At 40.8% G+C, this 19,420-nt stretch overlaps 3 protein-coding genes and 1 long non-coding RNA gene across 5 annotated transcripts; 3 read left to right on the top strand and 1 right to left on the bottom strand.

The window, feature by feature from the left end:
• The first annotated feature begins 1,105 nt into the window (after nt 1-1,105).
• Nucleotides 1,106-2,311, top strand: LOC147487952 (uncharacterized). Its single transcript, XM_086574213.1, has one exon. It carries the CDS (start codon nt 1,106-1,108, stop codon nt 2,309-2,311), a length of 1,206 nt encoding a protein of 401 aa, XP_086430339.1.
• Nucleotides 2,312-2,894: 583 nt separating this feature from the next.
• LOC147487953 (uncharacterized) lies at nt 2,895-4,097 on the top strand. Its single transcript, XM_086574214.1, has one exon. The coding sequence runs from the start codon at nt 2,895-2,897 to the stop codon at nt 4,095-4,097; it is 1,203 nt and encodes a 400-aa protein (XP_086430340.1).
• A 9,104-nt stretch (nt 4,098-13,201) lies between these two features.
• Nucleotides 13,202-17,602, bottom strand: EMB3136 (Ribosomal protein L10 family protein). 2 transcript variants are annotated; one of them, XR_015201799.1, is made up of 3 exons: nt 16,847-17,602; nt 14,241-14,437; nt 13,202-13,552 (listed from the first exon to the last, which is right to left on the bottom strand). XR_015201799.1 is itself a non-coding variant. In XM_086572075.1 (2 exons), exon 1 carries the CDS (start codon nt 17,557-17,559, stop codon nt 16,858-16,860), a length of 702 nt encoding a protein of 233 aa, XP_086428201.1. In that variant the 5' UTR covers nt 17,560-17,602; the 3' UTR covers nt 14,052-14,437; nt 16,847-16,857. The 2 variants fall into 2 exon arrangements, 1 of the variants encoding a protein (XP_086428201.1); XM_086572075.1 differs by lacking the exon at nt 13,202-13,552 and having other exon boundaries at nt 14,052-14,437.
• Nucleotides 17,603-17,744: 142 nt separating this feature from the next.
• LOC147487955 (uncharacterized) lies at nt 17,745-18,832 on the top strand. Its single transcript, XR_015201800.1, has 3 exons — nt 17,745-18,017; nt 18,207-18,499; nt 18,720-18,832. It is a non-coding gene; the product is annotated as an uncharacterized LOC147487955 (long non-coding RNA).
• The last annotated feature ends 588 nt before the right edge of the window (nt 18,833-19,420 follow it).

The raw sequence follows: 19,420 nt of genomic DNA on the forward strand, positions 1-19,420 counted from the left end.
CCGATTTGATATGGAATTCAGAGGTGCCTAAGAGATTCAGTCAACCAAGATTTGAAAGGTATGATGGGAAGGGCGACCCAACAGATCATTTGCATCACTTTAGGCAACAGATGCCGTTGTGGCAGGAAAGCAAGTATGATGGATTGCGTTGCATGATGTTCCCTTAAGGGGGGAGCCTCGGATTGGTATTACCGGTTGTCTTCGCGGAGCATCAGAAGATTTGAAGAGCTAGAGCGCGCCTTTGTGGATCATTTCATCCACCAGAAAAGGAGGGTTGTGGATATCGCGACCCTATTCAATATCAAGCAGAGGTCAGCGGAAACGTTAAGGGAGTTTCTGTGTAGATTCAAAGAAGAGACCCTAAGAGTGGAGAATCTGGATGAACATACAGCGGTCATTGCCTTTCAGCACGGCTTGAGACAGGGAACCATAGTTCACGAGTCAGTGTCTAAGATAGAAATCACCACTTTGCATGCTCTATACCCAAAGGTAGAAAAATATATTCGGTACGAGGACATCATGCAAAGAAATGCAAGGGAACAAAAAAGATCTGGGAAGGCAGTACAGGTTGTGGATAAGGATGATCTAAAAGATAAAGGAAAGAGAGAGGAAAGAGAGGGGGGATCATACAGAGGGGAGAGTCGTGGACCCGAAAGAACTGGAGATTGGAATAGGAGAGATATATGCGAAAGAAAGCCATACCGTGAGATAGAACAGACACCTCTTAACAGGCCATTAGAGGAAATCTTGTCGCTGATCAAAAGGTTGTAGCATTATGAAGGACCGCGGAATACTCCTGGAGAGATAGAGGGGAAACCCTTTTGCGCCTATCATCAGATTAGGAACCATGCCACTAACGAGTGTTATGCTTTGAAGTGGCTGGTGGAAAGAATGATTAAGAAGGGGATGCTTAGAGAATTTGTCGTGGAGGTGCGTCATGCTGAGAGAGCGCAGGCTCCTGCCAGGATCTTAGGAACTATAAATGTCATTTTCAGTGGAGAGACACTCGGAAGAAATGCACACCGAGACAAGATAAGAAAGACGGCGAGCTTACAGCAGGTAAAATGAGGTGGCGAGCACGCCACAGTTAGTTTTGGGAACCGCGATGGGTGAGGGAAACATAATGTTCACCCCGAAAGACTTGGAATCTGTGATTTTGCCGCATGAGGATGCTTTGGTGATTACCATAGCAATGGGTAATTATCTAATGAAGCGGGTGTTGATAGACTGTGGAAGTTTGGTGGATCTATTATTTAAAGGGGCCATGGAAGAGATGAACATCGATAGAAATCAGTTAAAGGCTCCTCAGACCAATTTGTATGGCTTCAATGGTAGCATGACAGAGCCCATGAAGGAGTTAACACTACTAATAACAGCAAGTCTGACGACGGTATTCACAAGGTTTATGGTGGTGGATACGGGGTCCCAATATAATGCCATTCTGGGGAGAAGATGGATCCATGAAATGAAGGACATTCTGTCGACATATTATCAGATGATCCGCTTCCCCACAAAGGGTGGGATATATGAAATAAGGGGGGATCAAGTGGCCGCGCAGAACATACATAAGGTGACTGTAAAAAATATGGTCCGCAGAACAGTAGGGGAGAAGTTGATACCCGAGCAAGGAGCAACATATCAATCACAGGAGGCGGATTCGATAGAAGGATACGAACCTACTCAGGGACCGAAAACTTTGAATGAGCTTGAGGTCGTGAACCTGGGGGTAGGAGAGGAAGAGAAGTTTACATCGGTCGGGTCAGACTTGCCGGAGGAATGGAAAATCAAGCTAGTACAATTGTTAACAGAGAATGCGGATATATTTGCATGGGTGATTGAAGATATCACAGGGATATACCCAGAGTTTGCTTGTCATCACTTGCATATGAAGGAGGACGCGAAGCCTGTAAGACAAAAGAGGAGAAGCGTTAGACCCAAATACGCAGAAGGGATTCGCGAGGAAGTTATACGGCTGAAAGGTGCGGGGATTATCAGGGATGTGGAATGCACGGAATGGCTATCCAACGTCATCACTGTTCCAAAAAAGAACGGCAATGTCAGAATGTGTGTTGACTTCACAGACGTTAATAAAAAGTGTCCAAACGACTGTTATCCTATGCCGCGAGTGGATGAGTTAGGAGACAGAGCTGCTGGTTTCAAGGTGTTTTCTTTCATGGATACATCCATGGGATATAATCAGGTCGCGATGTTCGGCCCAGATCAGGAAAAGACAACCTTCGTGGTGGAAGGAGGTACTTACTGTTATACAAGAATGCCTTTTGGTTTAAAGAATCCGGGGGCTACATTTTAGCGGTTAAGGGAGAAAATGTTTGAAGGCAAGATTAGGAAGGGCATGGAAATATATATTGATGATATGGTGGAAAAAAGCATGTCAAAGGAGGAACACTTGGGGGGTCTCCAATAAACTTTTCACATACTACGGAGGCATAAGCTGAAACTCAACCCCGAGAAATGCACTTTCGGGGTCACTTCAGAAAAGTTCTTGGGTTACATAGTTACTTACCATGGAATAGAGGCGAATCCTGAGCAGATTAGATCATTGGTGGAGATGTCGTCCCCTTAGTGTGTGAAAGAGGTGCAACGATTGGCTGGAAAAGTCGCGATATTGAACAGATTTATTTCTAAATTATCGGACAAATGTAGACTGCTGTATCATTTGTTGAGGAAAACGCCAGATTTCCAATGGACCGCTGAGTGTGAAGAAGCCTTTCAGGAGTTAAAGGTTTATTTAGGACAAGCACCTTTATTTGTCGCGCGACCGAAATGGGGAGAGAAACCGTATCGTATTTGGGGGGTTTGAAATATCGATAAGCTTCACCCTAGTGTGAATTGTAGAAAAAATAGAGAAGCCAACTTACTTTCAGAGTAAAACCATGCTAGACGCGGAGACGCGATACAGTAGAATTGAGAAGTACGCATTGACTTTGATTTTCTCTGCGTTAAAGTTGAAGCCCTATTTTGAGGCTCATTCAGTAGTAGTGATAACAAATCTACCCCTCAAACAAGCGTTGAAGGCAGAAAAGTCAGGCAGAATGCTAAAATGGGCTATGATGCTTAGTTGTTACGAAATCCAATATCAGATCAGAACGGTAGAAAAGGCGCAAGCCATGGCGGAGTTCCTGGCTGAATTCCCAGCTGAGGATCCAACTTGGGGAGAGGAAATGGTCCAGGAGGGAGAACCTAACTGTGATCCATTGGATCCGTGGGATATGCGAAATGGATGGAGAGTATTCACGAATGAATCCGCTACAGATACGGGGAATGGAATTGGCGTTGTTTTGGTGACTCCTGAAAACACAAGGCTGGAGTTGTCAATGAAATTGGGGTTTGCGGCTTCTAATAATGAGTCTGAATATGAAGCAGTGATAGCAGGTTTGGATTTGGCACAAGATCTGGGAGTAAGCGAGTTATCGGTGTACTCTGACTCTAACTTGGTTATCTGTCAGATGAATGGGGGGTTTGTGGCACACTGCCCAAGGATGGCGCGGTATCTGGAGGTCCTACAAAGAAAAGCAAGCAAGTTCAAAAAGATCCAGTTCGCCCATTTGGGCAGCGGGGAAAATAGACATGCTGGCATTTTAGCATATGTGGCTACTGTACTTCCAAGAACAAAGGGTCGTTCGATTGAAGTAAGGGTGTTGAGCAAACCAAGTACATCAGAAGAGGAAGGTGTACTGCTCACCACTGAGAAGGAGTCGTGTTGGATGACGCCAATAAAAACTTTTCTGAGGGGAGTAGAGATAGAGAATAAACAGGAGAGACGAAGGATGGAGCAAGTAAGTCAGAGATACGTTCTATTAGAGGGGGATTTGTACAGGAAAAGTTTCAGCAGACCACTATTAAGGTGTATAGGGCCTCAGCAGGTCCAAGAAGTGCTAGCCGAGGTCCACGAAGGTGATTGCGGAAGTCACTCAATTGGGCGAACGACAACCCACAGATTGATATCTCAGGGGTATTTTTGGCCCCATATGAAGAGGGATGCGACAGAGTATGCAACAACATGTGAGAAATTCCAGAGGTTTTCACAACTCATACATTCCCCAGCTAAGCTGTTGCATAATGTGTTTAGTCCGTGACCATTCGCCATGTGGGCATTGGATATAGTTGGGCCCTTACCCATGGCAAGCGAAAAAAGAAGATTTATGCTGGCCGCTACTGATTATTTTACCAAGTGGGTGGAGGGAGTGGCATTACAGGAAGTCAAAGAAGAGAATGTGAAGAAGTTCCTTTGGGAGAACATCATATGTAGATTCGGTTTGCCGTACACAATCATCGCAGATAATGGAACACAATTTACTGGGAAAAAGGTGTGCCAATTCCTTCAAGCCTACAAAGTGAAACAAGGGTTCTCGGCGCCATACAATCCGGAGGGGAATGGGCAAGCGGAATCATCGAACAAAATCATCATGGACAATTTAAAGAGAAAGTTAGAAGACTGGAAGGGAGCGTGGGCCGATGAATTGAATCATGTTTTATGGGCTTATCGTACAACACCGCGAACCTCCACAAATGCATCACCATTCGCAATGGCATATAGGGTAGAGGCAGTTATACCTGTGGAAATGATAGAGAAAACGACAAGAACCAGGGCTATGGAAATTGGACTAAATGAGAAGATATTAGCCATCGAGTTGAATGTCATCGAGGAAAAAAGAGATATAGCTCGCATGCGACTGGAGGAGTACCATCGAAAACTACAGAGACAGTATGATAAACGAGTAAAGCCGCGAGCATTCATGGTTGGGGATTTGGTGTTGCGAAGAGTTACACCAGCTACCAAGAAGGAGAATGATGGCAAACTGGCACCCAATTAGGAAGGACCGTATGTCGTGATAGAGAAGGGAACTTCTGGAACATACAAGATTAAGACGCCGGCAGGGGCAGAGATTGAGAAACCATGGAATATCAGAATGCTGAAGAAATTCCATGAAAGAAGCAGCGTTGACTTTCCAGTGGGATAAGAAAAGTCTTTATGTATGTAGAGTGATAAGAATATGTATTGCGTTTCAAATTCTAAGTCAATGAAATAAAGAATGCATTTCTTCCAAACATGGCATGAATAATGGTTGAGTTAGGACAGCGGGGGAGATGAGCCTTTCGCAGACTAAGGTCCAAATCAAACTGGGGGCAAAATGAGATGCCCCCATCAGGCTTCAGAGCTGATCAAAGACAGCGGGGGGGATGAGCCCTTCGCGGACTAAGGTCCAAATCAAACTGGGGGCAAAATGAGCTGCTCCCAAGAGGCTTCACAGCCGTCCAAAGAGAGCGGGATGAGCCCCTTCGTGGACTAAGGTTACAATCAAACTGGGGGCAAAATGAGCTGCTCCCAAGAGGCTTCACAGCCATCCAAAGAGAGCAGGGGGGATGAGCCCTTCGCGGACTAAAACGTCCAAATCAAACTGGGGCAAAATGAGTTGCCCCCATCAGGCTTCACAGCTGATCAAAGATAGCGGGGGGGGGTTGAGCCCATCACGGACTAAGGTCCAAATCAAACTGGGGGCAGAATGAGCTGCTCCCAAGAGGCTTCATAGCTGTCCAAAGACAACGGGGGGGATGAGCCCTTCACGGACTTTATGTCCGAATCAAACTGGGGGCAATCTGAATTGCCCCCACAAGGCATCACAACCATCCAAATACTAAGGGGCGAGCCGAGCCTTCACTACATGTCCAAATCAACTTGGGGGCAATCGGAATTGCCCCCACAGAGATTCACAGCGTTTAATAAAACCGAGGTAATTCAAATGAGGATATGCATCACATTATGAAAGATAGAAAGTTGAGCAACATATGAGAGGCAAATGTAATTTGCTTAAAAACCTGCTAGGCATACCCATCAAAACAGGCTAGAGTATAAACATACAAACCCAAAATTTCAAAATGTCAAGATGAGTGAATGTCGGAAAATAAAAATACAAATTTCAGTGCATCATTCTTGGCCTTCAACTACATCCTTCTGAGAAGACACCTCGGTAGCCTCCACCGCGGTAGTGATGTCATCGTCCACTTCAATCGGAGAGGTGACCACGCTGGGAGTGGCCTGAGGGGACGTTGGTATCGCGACCTCAGGAGCAATTGGGGATGGTGATGCAATTTCAATAGAAGGGACTGAAGGCGCAGTGGGGAGCAGACAACCAACAGCAGTGAGTTCTTCGAGTTGTTGACTTAGTTGGCGGGCTATCTTCTTATCTACCAGGCTTCAGAATCTGTCAGCGGCCTCCTTTACAGCCTTATCCACTGCAACTTGAATAGCAATCTTCTCCAACTCCTTTTGGCTATCCAGTTTAGACGTGACCCCCACAACATAGTCGCGGTGCTTATCCTCAGCTTGCTGCAAAGCTCTCTAGGCCTTCACCGCATTGATTCGAAGATCATCCCAGTCCTTTTCTAACTTGGTATATCTGGCTTTCCAACTATCAGGACCATCAATCTCCTTCTTCACGACATCCAGAGCCTCCAAGGTTTTGGCCAGTTCGCGTACCACATAGCCGATGTCCAGGCTCATCTGAGGACAAATACTTGTTAGAAAGAGTTACAAGGAAAAAGAAAGGGAAAGGGACACTAACACACCTTTTCCCATCCGGTATATATGGCTGTGCGGTGATATGCGAACGAGTTAGAATCACCGTAAGCTTGGTCTCGTGGAAGGTGAGAGCTGAAAAACAAAGACGCCGCGACCGCCGGGTTTTCCAGTGACGAGTCGCAAATGTTAACTTCGCAATCTCTTGGCCTTGAATTGTGGGTGCCATGATGACGTGTCTGAGTCGATGGCCGCGTCAATTTAGTTTGAGGTTCAGAGGGACCTACAGGGTCAGTTCTGGCCTTTTTGGCTGGGGGGCTCTTGACAGCGATTTCAACAGGTTCATCACCATCTGAGTCGCTTTCCCAGAGTTTGAGTTTAGAGGATTTGTTGGAGGCCATGGTGGAGGATGGAACAGAAGAGGGATGTGCAAAATCGTCTGCTAACGTAGAATATGAAGAAGGGGTGGTATTGGGGGCAGGGGCATTAGATGGAGCGGCGGCTCTGTGGGCTCTCTAGGCGGCGGCTTGGGAGTGGGAGATCTTGGTTGTGTATCCAAATGACTTGTGGGCTTTACATTTTCATTGGGGAGGTGGAGATGATTTTGGTTTTCGTTCTTCGGGGGGCGGCAACCTATAGAGGGGACCGTGGTACTTACCAATATTTTGTAGAGAGGGCTGCCTTTTTCAGGGTCAATGCCGAGAACTTTGCACTAGGCGTTTCCTAGATCACGGGAGCTCTTGAAAGATTGCAGAGAAGATGTCGGTGTATAGTTGAGATCGTGAATCTGGTGTCCAACCTGATTCACAGAGAAAAGGGCAGATTAAAAAACAAAGTTATACAAAAGTACAGCGGATTAAAGGGTTTGACTTACCACTCTTAAGGAAATTGAGGTGCCTTAGAGAAACTTCTGAAGGAAGATCCGCAGAAAGGAAACTTCCAGACACATACAAGGGATAGTAGTGCCACACCTTGTTAGAAGTCGTAAGGCGGAGGACAAAGGACTTCTTCTGCAGACGAGTACATAAAGACAGATATCCTACACTACCAAATTTGGTGCTTTTTTTCACATAAAAATGGCTGATTATATCTTGAAGGTGGATTTTAGGAGTGTGGGTTTTATTGTAATGGTTAGCGGTGTACATAACACGCCAGAGGTTACCTATGCCTTGACAGGGTGGGATATTGAAATGATTGCATACCTCGACGTCAAGTAAGGTCAGAGGGAAACGCAAACTTGCCGCTATTTGGCCAACGGTCGCAACAAGACAAACGGGCCGCAGTGGTACCAAGTGGGGAAAATGAGTGATGCTAGACTAGGGGTGGGCAATGGGCCGGGTCGGGCTAGCCCGGCCCTAAACATTTAAAAGCCTTTTAGATATTAAGGTCGGGTCGGGCCGGGTCACAAGTCTAAATCTCAAGCCCTGACCCTACTCTAAGCCCTCTTTAAAGGCTTTAGGGTCGGGTTTTAGGGCCGGGCCTATATATTTTCTTCGTTTTACAAATGTCATTTTTCAGACAAAGGTTGTTTTTTTTGTTTCTATGTTACAAATGTCTATTATGTATTTCGTTTTAATGGTGTGGACGGAAACCTTTAGTTCTAGACTTGGCTTGGATGTGAATAAAAATATAATTTATAAGAAGTAAGTAGGAAAATAAATTGAGAATAATAAGTTCTAGACTTTGATTTGATGATCAAAGGAATAAAGTCTTATTTTTTTATTAGGCTAGCGCTCATTGTTCTTCATGGCAGCTAGATAGGTTGATAAGTTTTTGTTATATAAGACAAGTTAATGGAAGTACCTTTGGGTGTAAATGATAAATTACAAAGGACAATGTTATTTTAATTTAAAATATTTAACAAAGAGTTGGATAATTATGGTACTTAAATTTATAGTGAAAATGTAAAACTATAACTAGGGCTTGGTTAGGGCTGAATTAGGGTCGGGCCTATGTTTCAAAACCTTAGCCCTAGCCCTGCCCTAGAAGGCCTTAGGGTCGGATCGGCCCTGCCCTAAACTCTATGAGGGCTTTAGTTGTGAGGGCTTTATAGGGCTTAGGGTCGGGTCGGTCAGGGCCGGATTAGGGTCGTTAGGGCCAAATTCCCACCCCTATGCCAGACACGTGTTCTAATACTACATCATCTAGGATGCCATAAGCAGCTTTGACTGTAACTAAATTAGGTCTGCGGTAATATGATGGAGGGGGCGGAAGAGAAGCCTTCCTCCCTGAAGTAGAGGGGACAGCGGCCGGACTGGCAGAATCTGAGGCCGGGGATCCTGATCGATCCGCGGTGGGATGACTAGACTTGGAAGTGGAAGTCTTAGATCTATCGGATCTGGTGGTGGAGGTATCCACCGATTCCGATCCCGACATGCTAAAATTAACAATAGTAGTGGTAACTTGAAACAATGGGGAAGAATATATGCTATGAAAGAAGGAAAGAGCGCGTAACAGTACCGAAACAGGAATATAGCAATAAACGAAAGGAAGATTGACGGTGAAAAACAAACCTGAGATACGCAGTAGCCAAGAAAATGGAGTGATCAAAAGAGAAAACCCAAGTGATGCAAGCTAGATCCATAAGATTATGGAACCGTAGAAAGGGAGAGTAAGATGTGGAGGAAAAGAAAAGTTGAGTTGAAGGAAAAAAGAGAAAAGGGAGTTAAGGGTTTGGGAGTTAAGGGTTTGGGGTTTGAGGGGAATGAGGAGTTTGAGCGGGATTTGAAGGGACAGGGGTAAAGAGGTAATTGCAAAGCTAGAAACCAGAGAAAAGGGGACATGTGGGGTCTTGATATTTGCAAAGTTAGAGGCAGAGTCGCATGCGTTGTTCCCACGTGTCGATACAGATGGAGCACGTGCTACATAGCAGAGGAAACAGTGGTAAATAATATAAATAGACCTCGGACAATAGACGTTAGGTTTCGGCCCCATTGTCTGTCTGTGGACTATCAACAGGACCGAGAGAGGGCATCTGTAGTGGACGTATTCATGACGTAGGATGTTACATGTGGCAAAGGGGTGGTATGCTGAGTAGTGAAGAGGATACATGATGCAGCAGATCAGATCCGCGGTAACCTAACTACCGAGAACTGCCATATATAGGTAAGGACAGGTGAAAAGGAGGAGAGCATGAGATGGGAAGAGATGGACGAACCAGATGGAGATGGAGGTTATGTGGCAAGTGGGCCGTATGCTGAGTAGTGAATAGGATACATGATGCAGCGGATCAGATCCGCGGTAACCTAACTGCCAAGAACTGCCATATATAGGTAAGGACAGGTGGAAAGGAGAGAGGATGAGATGGGAAGAGATCGACGAACCAGATGAGAAAGGGAGTTAGAAGAAAAAAGAAGAGATATAAAAAAAGAAGAAAAATAAAGAAGAGGAAAAGATGAGAGAGAGGAGAGAGAGAGAAAAAAAAGATACCCTAATACTAATGAGTTCATAGGTTGTAATATTTGAGCATACAGAATGTAAGGGGGTTGTAAAGATAACAGTGAAAGAGAGAGAAAAAAACAGAGGGGGATAGAGGCTAAGAGAGAATAAGAAGAGAGGAAGAGAAGGAGAGAAAAAGAGGTTACAACAATGGGAAAAGAGATTGTAAAACTGCAGCCTAGCTATGTGTTTCTGTTGGTTGAAAAATTGATCGACTGTGTTATATATTGCTCTCTTACATTCCAGTGTTGTATGGTTCTAAAGTCAATGATGGAGGCAAACGCGCTTACGTGTTTAAAAATTCAAAGAAAAGTTATATATATATATATATATATATATATATATATATATATATATATATATATATATATATATATATATATTTAGTTAAGAGATCATATCCACCAAATATTATTTTAACTCATTTTGTAAAGAGGATCCCTAAACCATGGTATAAAAAACTATATATATATATATATATATATATATATATATATATATATATATATATATATATATAATAAACTCTCGTATGATGGAGGCTTTTAGGCCCTCACAACTGAGGCGTATGCCTTGGGAACGCGCCTCACTCAAGCTTACACTTCCAATGCATATATGGACCCATTACTCAACACTTCCAGGGCGTTTTAGTATGTACGCCTCAAACGCTTTTTAAAACATTGGCAATATGGACGTAAACGTATGGTTCTATTATCTATCTAATAAGATAGGGATTTTTTTCTGCACTAAAAGACAAAACTATAACAAAGAACGGTCCAGATCTGTTTGAGCACCATCCAAAGGTCTGATGTGTGCCGATTATCATCGAGATACGTGTTGATGGCCAATTTGTCATCCAATTTTCAACTTTAAAACACGAGCCGCCGAACCGGTAATAACATCAGTTTCACAAATGGTCAACAGTTCGAATCCCCACAACATCGTTTTATGCATTTTTTTGTTTTTTTTTTGTTTCTTTATATGCAAAGCTGCTAAAAAAAAAAAAACAAACAAATATTGTAGTTGTGGTGATTGGAACCCAGCTCAGGGTGTCAAAAGCCAGCTGATTGACCAATGCATTAGGGTGCTAATAGCTGGCAGTACACAAACCATATTCATTTAGTCTTTGAATTGTTGAGGAATGCATGGCCACGCATGACCGTAACTCTGCAACCAGCCACAACTATTTTCTCTCATTTTAATGTGTATGATCGGAAGCGCCTATGCCATAGTGTCTTTCATACATGGGTAACAATAGTTTATTTCCATTTGTGAAAGTGTCGATCATCCTCAATGTGATGCGTGCATTGAGTAAATAATTTCATTGTTAAATTGTTGCACTGACAGAAATGGATCCCACTTTCTATCATTTCTTCCATAATATCAGTCAAACATGCACATATGTGCTAATTAATGGAAAAAATTTATATCATTGACGCAAACAAATAAATAAATTTTATGCATAGGAAGCGCTTTGGATTGCATAGCATTTCAAGTTAAACGCTTTCACGCTCCCACTCTCCCTCTCCCTCTCACTTCACGTTCTGGTGGCCAAGGTCTTTACCCATTGGTTGAAAATCTTACACATTAGTCCATATATCATGCAACTCCAATCTAAAGATGGGTTTTGCAATAAGACATGATTTATCACTTACGGTGCTTCATTGTGTGACTAAAGTCGTTCAAGCGCTTTGACTAAAGAGAAAGCTCGAAATCCGGTACTCATCCGAAGAATATCTTTGGCTCTTCAAATTCGGAGTTGCTTTTCAAACTATCACAGCGACAATTAATAAATCGCAGTACCAGTCAGTGAAGTATATATGTTGGCATTGATTTCATAACACCGGTTTTTAGTCATAGATAACGTACTCTATATGGCCATGTCCAGATGTAGTTCTTCAAAAAGGATATTTACAAAAAATTCTACCACAAATATCGTATACACATAAGTTCCGCTCTAAAGACATCAATCAATACCAATGAGAAAAAGTGAGTGAGAAATTAATGACGGTGATTTATAGTAAAATTATTAAAACTAAGAGTAGTCTTATTAGCACCCCATAATCTTTCTTTGTTCTTAAAGGCGGCGATACAATAAATGTGTTGGATTCGTATGTGTTTTCCTTTATTTCAAACTAGGGTATGCCCGTGCCTACGGCTCGCGAGACCTCGACGCGCTTGCGACATTACCCCGACAACTTATCGCGCCTTCGTCGCAAGGCGCATTAATGCATCTTAAAGGTAAAATATTCGCACAAGACCAAGACCAAATAATAACTCAATTTACAGCCGCAAGGCCATCCCAATTACCCATTATCTATAAGCCCAAATCAATTGGAGGCGCTTAATAGGTTTATGGGCTATTGACAATTTATAAGTCCAAATTTGCAATTGTTGACTTTTGGTTGATTTTTGGATAAATCTCATAGTATTGATTACACTTAACAAAATTACACAAACTCTCCAACCACTTGGATCTGCCATGTCACAACTTAGAAAAGACAATAGCAACTTTTGGATGGAGTCTCTGTGGGCTCCACACCATTGCTTTTTATTAGATAGATGTCCCTATTTCAAAACTTGAGTCTATTTCTTGATGGTTGGTTAACTCCATCTTCTCTTCAATATATTTGTCTACAATAGTGTTTGGGTTGTTGAGTTTATGCTCTTAATTTAAGGCTCTCTCCCCTTATTTGTTCCTCATTTTGATGTGCGTTGAGTTAATCAAGTTGTAAGCGGTATGTGCAATGAGTGGGTTTGTCAATGCGTAGGATTGTCATAAGCCCACTTGAGTGTACGATGGCATGGTTATGAACTATAAAACTACTGGAAATGAGTAATGCATGCTATATACCCCTATGGAGATGGTCAGCAGGAGTGGTATTTAAATGCACTGTGTCTTGAGTGCCATCTGGCACGGGCATTAACTAGTTGCACAATAACATGTGCTTGTTATTCGTATTCCCTGTTTTGTTATTTGTGTAATTATGTATGCCATGGATTTTGTTATTTGTCTAATAAGGTATGCCACGGAATCCTCCATAAGCTCATTCAAAGCGCCGCGGAAAATTTTCTCACACATTAGTCTAACAGTGGTTCTTCATTGTTGATGCTTCAGGACATTTGTATGGCACACAAAATCACGACCACTAGTAACCATTTAAGGCACCGATTCCTAAATTTCTATATTTCCATTCATCCACTTTCATCAACAAAGCATACATATGAAGCACTAACATATGATATAATTACTTTATCAGTAGTTATCGCCACATGCAAAAATGTATGAATTTGGAAAAGAATAGCAACAGGCATTATTTTTTCTAATTCTTCTTCTTGTTGTTGGGAACAAGTCCTATGCACATGGGGCAACAACAATTATTCAATATACACCTTCCTCTGTCGAAAGGGTGGCCTTGAAAGGATCTGTGTTGTAGCAGTTTAGACTTTGGACCTGGATGGTCCTTGCAATCTGTCGAGCAAAACTAGTCGAATCCAGCTTGAGCGTTCCCCATTAATTCGATCACAGTGTAGGGATTTCATCCAGGTAGGGCACCACGATAAATTCCTAATACGCTTTGTATGAAAACAACACGATTTTGCTTTAGCACATGTTGCACTTGATTAAGGAGAGTATTTCTACTACCACGGCCATGGGTGATTAATCAGGAATACGCTTTGTAGGAATTTATATATATCTAGTTATCTACACAAAAATCAATTGTATACACTAAAAAAAAAAATATATATATATATATATATTAAAGGCTAACCGAACAAGTGAAAAGCCCGACAAATTAAACATCACACACACAAAGTTTGAGAACATAGCATAAATACACGGTCCTTTAATCCCTCCCCTGACGTCTCTATCCTGTTTGACAACTTTCCTTAAATATTAAAATGTCCACACCATAAATCTTTGGATTTTTCTTACAGAACTATTGCTTGATTGTCGCCGATACAAAAAATTGAGCCTTAGACAGCATAGCCGCATAACTGCCTACTACAATCTAATATTTTAATCAACTTCATCCAAACCAATTTCACAACCTTTTCTTAATTGACAATGATATAATTCCCCTTTCAAACAATTTGTCAAACAATTATAATGCAATATTGTACAACCCAATTAACATTATTCTAACAGTCCATAACCAAAACAACACAATCCACACATAAACTAACAACCCAATTTCATAAAAACAACAATTGAATCATTACTTTAACATACGATAAAGTATAAAAGAACATAAGAAATTACCTTAGGAAATAATCAAGAGCAGAAACAATCTCTTCGGTCCTTTAACAATCTCTTCGGCCCTTTCCCCTGGTGAAGGTGGGAATCAAATCTAAGACCTTGGGCCCAACCACCAAATTCTTAACCAGTAGGCCACTGGACCCTAAGAACCACCTGATGTATATAGATGGGTTTTCCTTGCTAGCGCAGGAAACATGTGCCTGCAAATAATATAACAATAAAACAAATTATAAAATTAAAACAAGGGACACCTATGTGTGCCTGCGGACGCCTCTAAGTGCAGACCTATGGGGCTCGACAGATACTCACTATGATGTCACAGGAAGTGTGCATACACATAGAGGAGATGTAGAGAATGGAAAAACAAAGACTGATTCACAAAACCCAGTGAAAACTATGCACTCAAGTCCCCATAAACTTGTGACTTCCTAGTTCTTCCTTTTCTATGAAGGAGTTAAAAACATCACTGCCAAACAATCAGCTCAAGAAGAAATATAGTTATTTATATTGGAAAAGAACCTATCCAATCAAAGCTTAAAGATTTAATCATGCTGTGGTTTTTCATTTCTTTTTCTCCAACGCGTACCCCCTCTTCTCATTAAGCATTGATTTAGAAAAGAAATAAGAAATGACATACATGAAATTGCCAACTGCATAATCCAATCTATACAATCTAGTTCTTAACATCTGATCTAGTAAGAATACCTACCCGTCTGGTACGTAGTACAATAAAAACTAACGCTGGAACAATAGAAAAGCATAAGAAAATAAGTGAAACAACATACTGTATACACAACTGCATGACATACTTCTCCAATTTTTTGGTGGATGAATTCAGAAAAGTCGAGCAAATGTAGAATAATCTCAAAACTCCAAACTCAGACAGTCAGACACATGAATCCTATTTGTGACTATCCAAACGTAACAAACAGTCAATCCAAAGATAAAAAATTTGTGCATATTGCCTTTTTAATACTGTACCTAACTAAAATGTGTCATTGTCTAAAAGTTGGAATTTCCATAATAACAGTTGGGCAATAATGAAAAGAAATGGCAAATGCACATGATACTTAAGAAAATCGCTACAATAAGTAATAAATTTATAAGCTTCAAAGCATATAAAAATGCATATATAACTGAATCACTTATAGTTACTGACAACAATAACATCAAATGAACATAAGGGAGGAAATACGTTTACTATTTTTGGAAGAAAACGAACAAAATCCCCATTTTACTTTTACTCACACCACTTTCCTGCTCCTACAAATTTCTGAACATGAGCTTTAAGAACTAAGAGACCCTCAATTATGGATGGGGTTTCCTAGCTATCAAAGGAAACCAATTACACTACTCCATGTGGCTGCAACTAATAAAACAAATAACAAGATGAAAACATTGGATGCCTAAGCGTTTCTGTAGACGCTTATAGGTGCCTCTAAGTGCTTTCTTTGTTTTCATGTGACTGCAACTACTCCTCTAAGTGCTTATAGGAAACCAATTACACTACTCCATGTGACTGCAACTAATAAAACAAATAACAAATAACAAGACCGATGGATATAACGTGTTTTCTTTGTTTGTGTACTGTTTTCCACTTTTAACCAGAAAAGCAATATATATTGAGCTTAACATGCACAATCAAAAAACAAAAACTTTGGAGGATTGCACAAGGTGGCACTGTAATGAAAGTTTATTTATCTATTTCCCCACATATGCCACAGGAAGTGCGCATACATGAGAGAAGATGAAGAGAATGGAAAAACAAAGACTGATTCACAAAAAGCAGTGATAACTATGTACTCAAGTCCCCATGAACTTGTAATTTCCTAGTTGTTCCTTCTCAAACAAGGAGTTAGAGACACCACTTTCAAACAATCAGCCCAAGCACAAAAGTTGTTATTAAGAGTGGAGAAGAAAGTCTCCAACTGAAGATAAATAGATTTAACTAAGCCCTTGTTTTCCATTTCTTTCTATAGACAAGTAGTCTCTCTAGTCATTTAACACTACAAATGAAATAGGGATTTACACAGATGAATTTGTCATATGCAAAATCCAAACTATACATCTAGTTCTTAACTTCTTATCTAGAAAGAATACAAACCGCAGTAGGGTAGTAGGTTAAAAACTACCACAGTATACCAGCTTAATGGTCACTAAATTGGGTGGGATATTAATATTCTACAATTAAAGAATCCTGAATTAAAAAAACATGCTAGAAGGTAGGAATAGTAGAAATGCATAAGAAAAGAAGTGAAACCACACACTGTATACAACTACATAACATCCTAATCCAATTATTAGTGGACAAAATGAGATCTCAAGCGAATGTAGAATAATCTCAAAAATGCAAACTCAGACAACCAGACCCATGAATTCTTTCCGTGACTATCCGATCCTAACATACACTTATGTCTAAAAACTAACATTAGCAAGAAAATCTCGTCAACAAGTGGGCATCAATAACAAGAAATAACAATGCACTTGATATTGAACAAAATCAGTACAACAAGTCATACAATTACAAGCTTTAAGAGATACATAAACATATAAATCTAATACACTTGAAGTTAATCAAATGAACAAAAAGGGACGAAATATTTTCTTACAAAAGAAGGCCTTATCCTTCAATCTTACTCCCACCATTATTCTCCTGCTCCTCCAATTTCTGAACATAAGCTTTCAAAACCATAACCAAATCCCTAGCAGGAGCTTGAAGTGTAGCAACCAAAGCAGAAGCAGGACTCTGCAACGACCCCAACAAGTTAGCATAAATCTCAGCTTTCGTCGGCATTGATTCCAACTGCGTAAAATCACTAGGCTCATAATACTTCCCTTCAAATACCCCACCAGTAAAGTCATTATCTTCAAGTTTCCTCTCTTTCTGAAAATCGCGATAAGGTTTTAAAGCAGCAGGAATTTCTTCAGTGTGAACAAACATCCATGCATTCATTCCTTTCATACATGGCTTCAATGCTTCCCATTGTGTACCTTCAATTGCTTTACCAACTAATGTGTTTTTTGCAACGACTAGTTTTACTGTTTCGGGTAATGCACTTCGGAGTTGTTGAAATTGTTTTACAGTTAAACCTTTGTATTTTATTCCTGCTACTAGGTAACAGTTTTCTAAATGGGTTTTTACTGTTTCTACTGTCTCTTCTTTCTTTGTTCGACTTATTGCTGATCGAATTGAACTACTGCGACGTGTCGGGAAACTGGTGGGTTTGGGTTTTGGGAAACCGGTTAGAGTCGTGGTCGAGGACGAGGGTAGTAGTTTTGTGGATGAGAATTTTGTACTACTACAGAACAGTGAGGACTCCATTAGAAATAAAAGAGATGAAATGTTTGCCTTATCATCTCGCCTGACAACTTGATATATATCGTTGAGATTTTCACATTTGATTTTTAGTATTTTTGGCAATCAAAAAATCAAAAACCATTCCACCAGCTTGTTAAACTTTTAAGTGCTAAAGAGACACGGACAGCTTGCACAAATAAGAGCAAGTCCAAAATAATAATAGCAACTCGAATGAGGGGGTGATATGTAAAAGGTGCCCTTTTAGCATGCCCAACATTTTTAGTAGCTGTTAAGTTTGGGAGACTGACGGTAAAAACTTGTCTATTAAATTGCAACAGACAACATAAATTTTGTCGTTTGTACCTCACAGATAGAAATGCGAACTTCTTTCTTTCCCTTTGTTAGTTTCTCTTCCAATTCTCTCTCGGTCTCCCACCTCGAATCTCAACGATTTTTGCTTGGGCGAATCATATAGCAACAAGGTATGACTTTATAATTTGGAAATTCGATTTTATTGAGGTTAATTTTCTTAAGAATAATTTATTTAATACGAAATTCAAATGATTTGGTTGGTGAATTATTGTTTATGATTCAATTAATTGGTTGATTCTACATTATTTGGTGGTAATAGATTGATTGTGCGTTGTTTAATATATGTTTTGATCGAGCAGTGGTAGGGCACAACTCACACTTTCCACTTTCCACAAAGCGAGATAGGCATTACTTCAATGGATGTTCCTATGCTCACGAGAATAGGCGTAGAAAAAGGAAAGGCAATCACGTTTGGAGAAGGCCGGTGCTCGACTTTTGATTACGCAGAGGAGTGTTGGCCCAATATAAGGCCGAAGCATTGGTCTAAAGGGGGTATCAAACATTCTTCTTTTGTGAATGAGTTCATGGACAATACTAATAAAGAAAATGACGAAGGTTGGTGCCCGATAGATAGAGATCAGAAGAGATACTTGTGAGTCTTCTATTTTTACTTAATCATACAGTGTTTCTTCTCTACGGATGATAGTTCACTGATATTAGGTTGCATAGAGTGTTTAGATTATTGGTTTTTAGAATACATTCATGACTTTGATTGTGGTGGTGCTATATTTGGAGTTTTGATTTACGTGTTAGATCAAGCGTGCCGAGTCAATAATAATGTTGCGAATGGTCAATGTGGTGGCTTCACGCAGGTACCGACTAGCAAAATCGGTAAAACCTTTGGGTGATGATACCAGAGGTCTGAGACTCGAACCTCGCCAGCATCAAAGAATTATTGATCTCATTTAAAACAGGCTTGCAAATCAAAAAAAAATGTGGTGCCTTCACCTGTCTTTTACAAGTAAGTTTTAAATTTTTAGTATTATAACTTTATATTAAATTACAAGTTTATTTTTTATATTTATTTTTATTATAGTATTGATGGCATGAGTACGTATATACAATGGCTCCACTTCTGAGAACAAATATGGACTGTGATATCGTCCCACAAATTAGAGCATGGATGAATAACTATAAAGTACGCCGAACTAGTCAAGGACGCCACAACATTTACTTAGACTGTAACCAACTCGAGACTAAATCAGCATTGACGATACAGTGGACACTGTTCGACAAGATTTGCCAAAACACACCAGTTGGGTCGGAAGTGATCTTTTTCGGAGGAGATTGTGAAGAAGATGGTTATTGGGGAGAGTTGAGACTGGACTTCGGTTTTGAAGTTGCCTATGTACCCAAAGATATTGCTTGGGATTAAGTATAGATTGTGTAGTTCTGGAAAAATGACGAAGGTTGGATTTTATAGGTAGGATTGGTGATAGTTACTTCCTCGTTCTCCAATATTCCAATCGTGGGATGAAGTTGGAGAACTGGCGGGAGAACTGTCCAATCATGG

The sequence above is a fragment of the Coptis chinensis genome, chromosome 7 (assembly GCF_015680905.1).
Source record: "Coptis chinensis isolate HL-2020 chromosome 7, ASM1568090v1, whole genome shotgun sequence".
NCBI lineage: Eukaryota > Viridiplantae > Streptophyta > Magnoliopsida > Ranunculales > Ranunculaceae > Coptis > Coptis chinensis.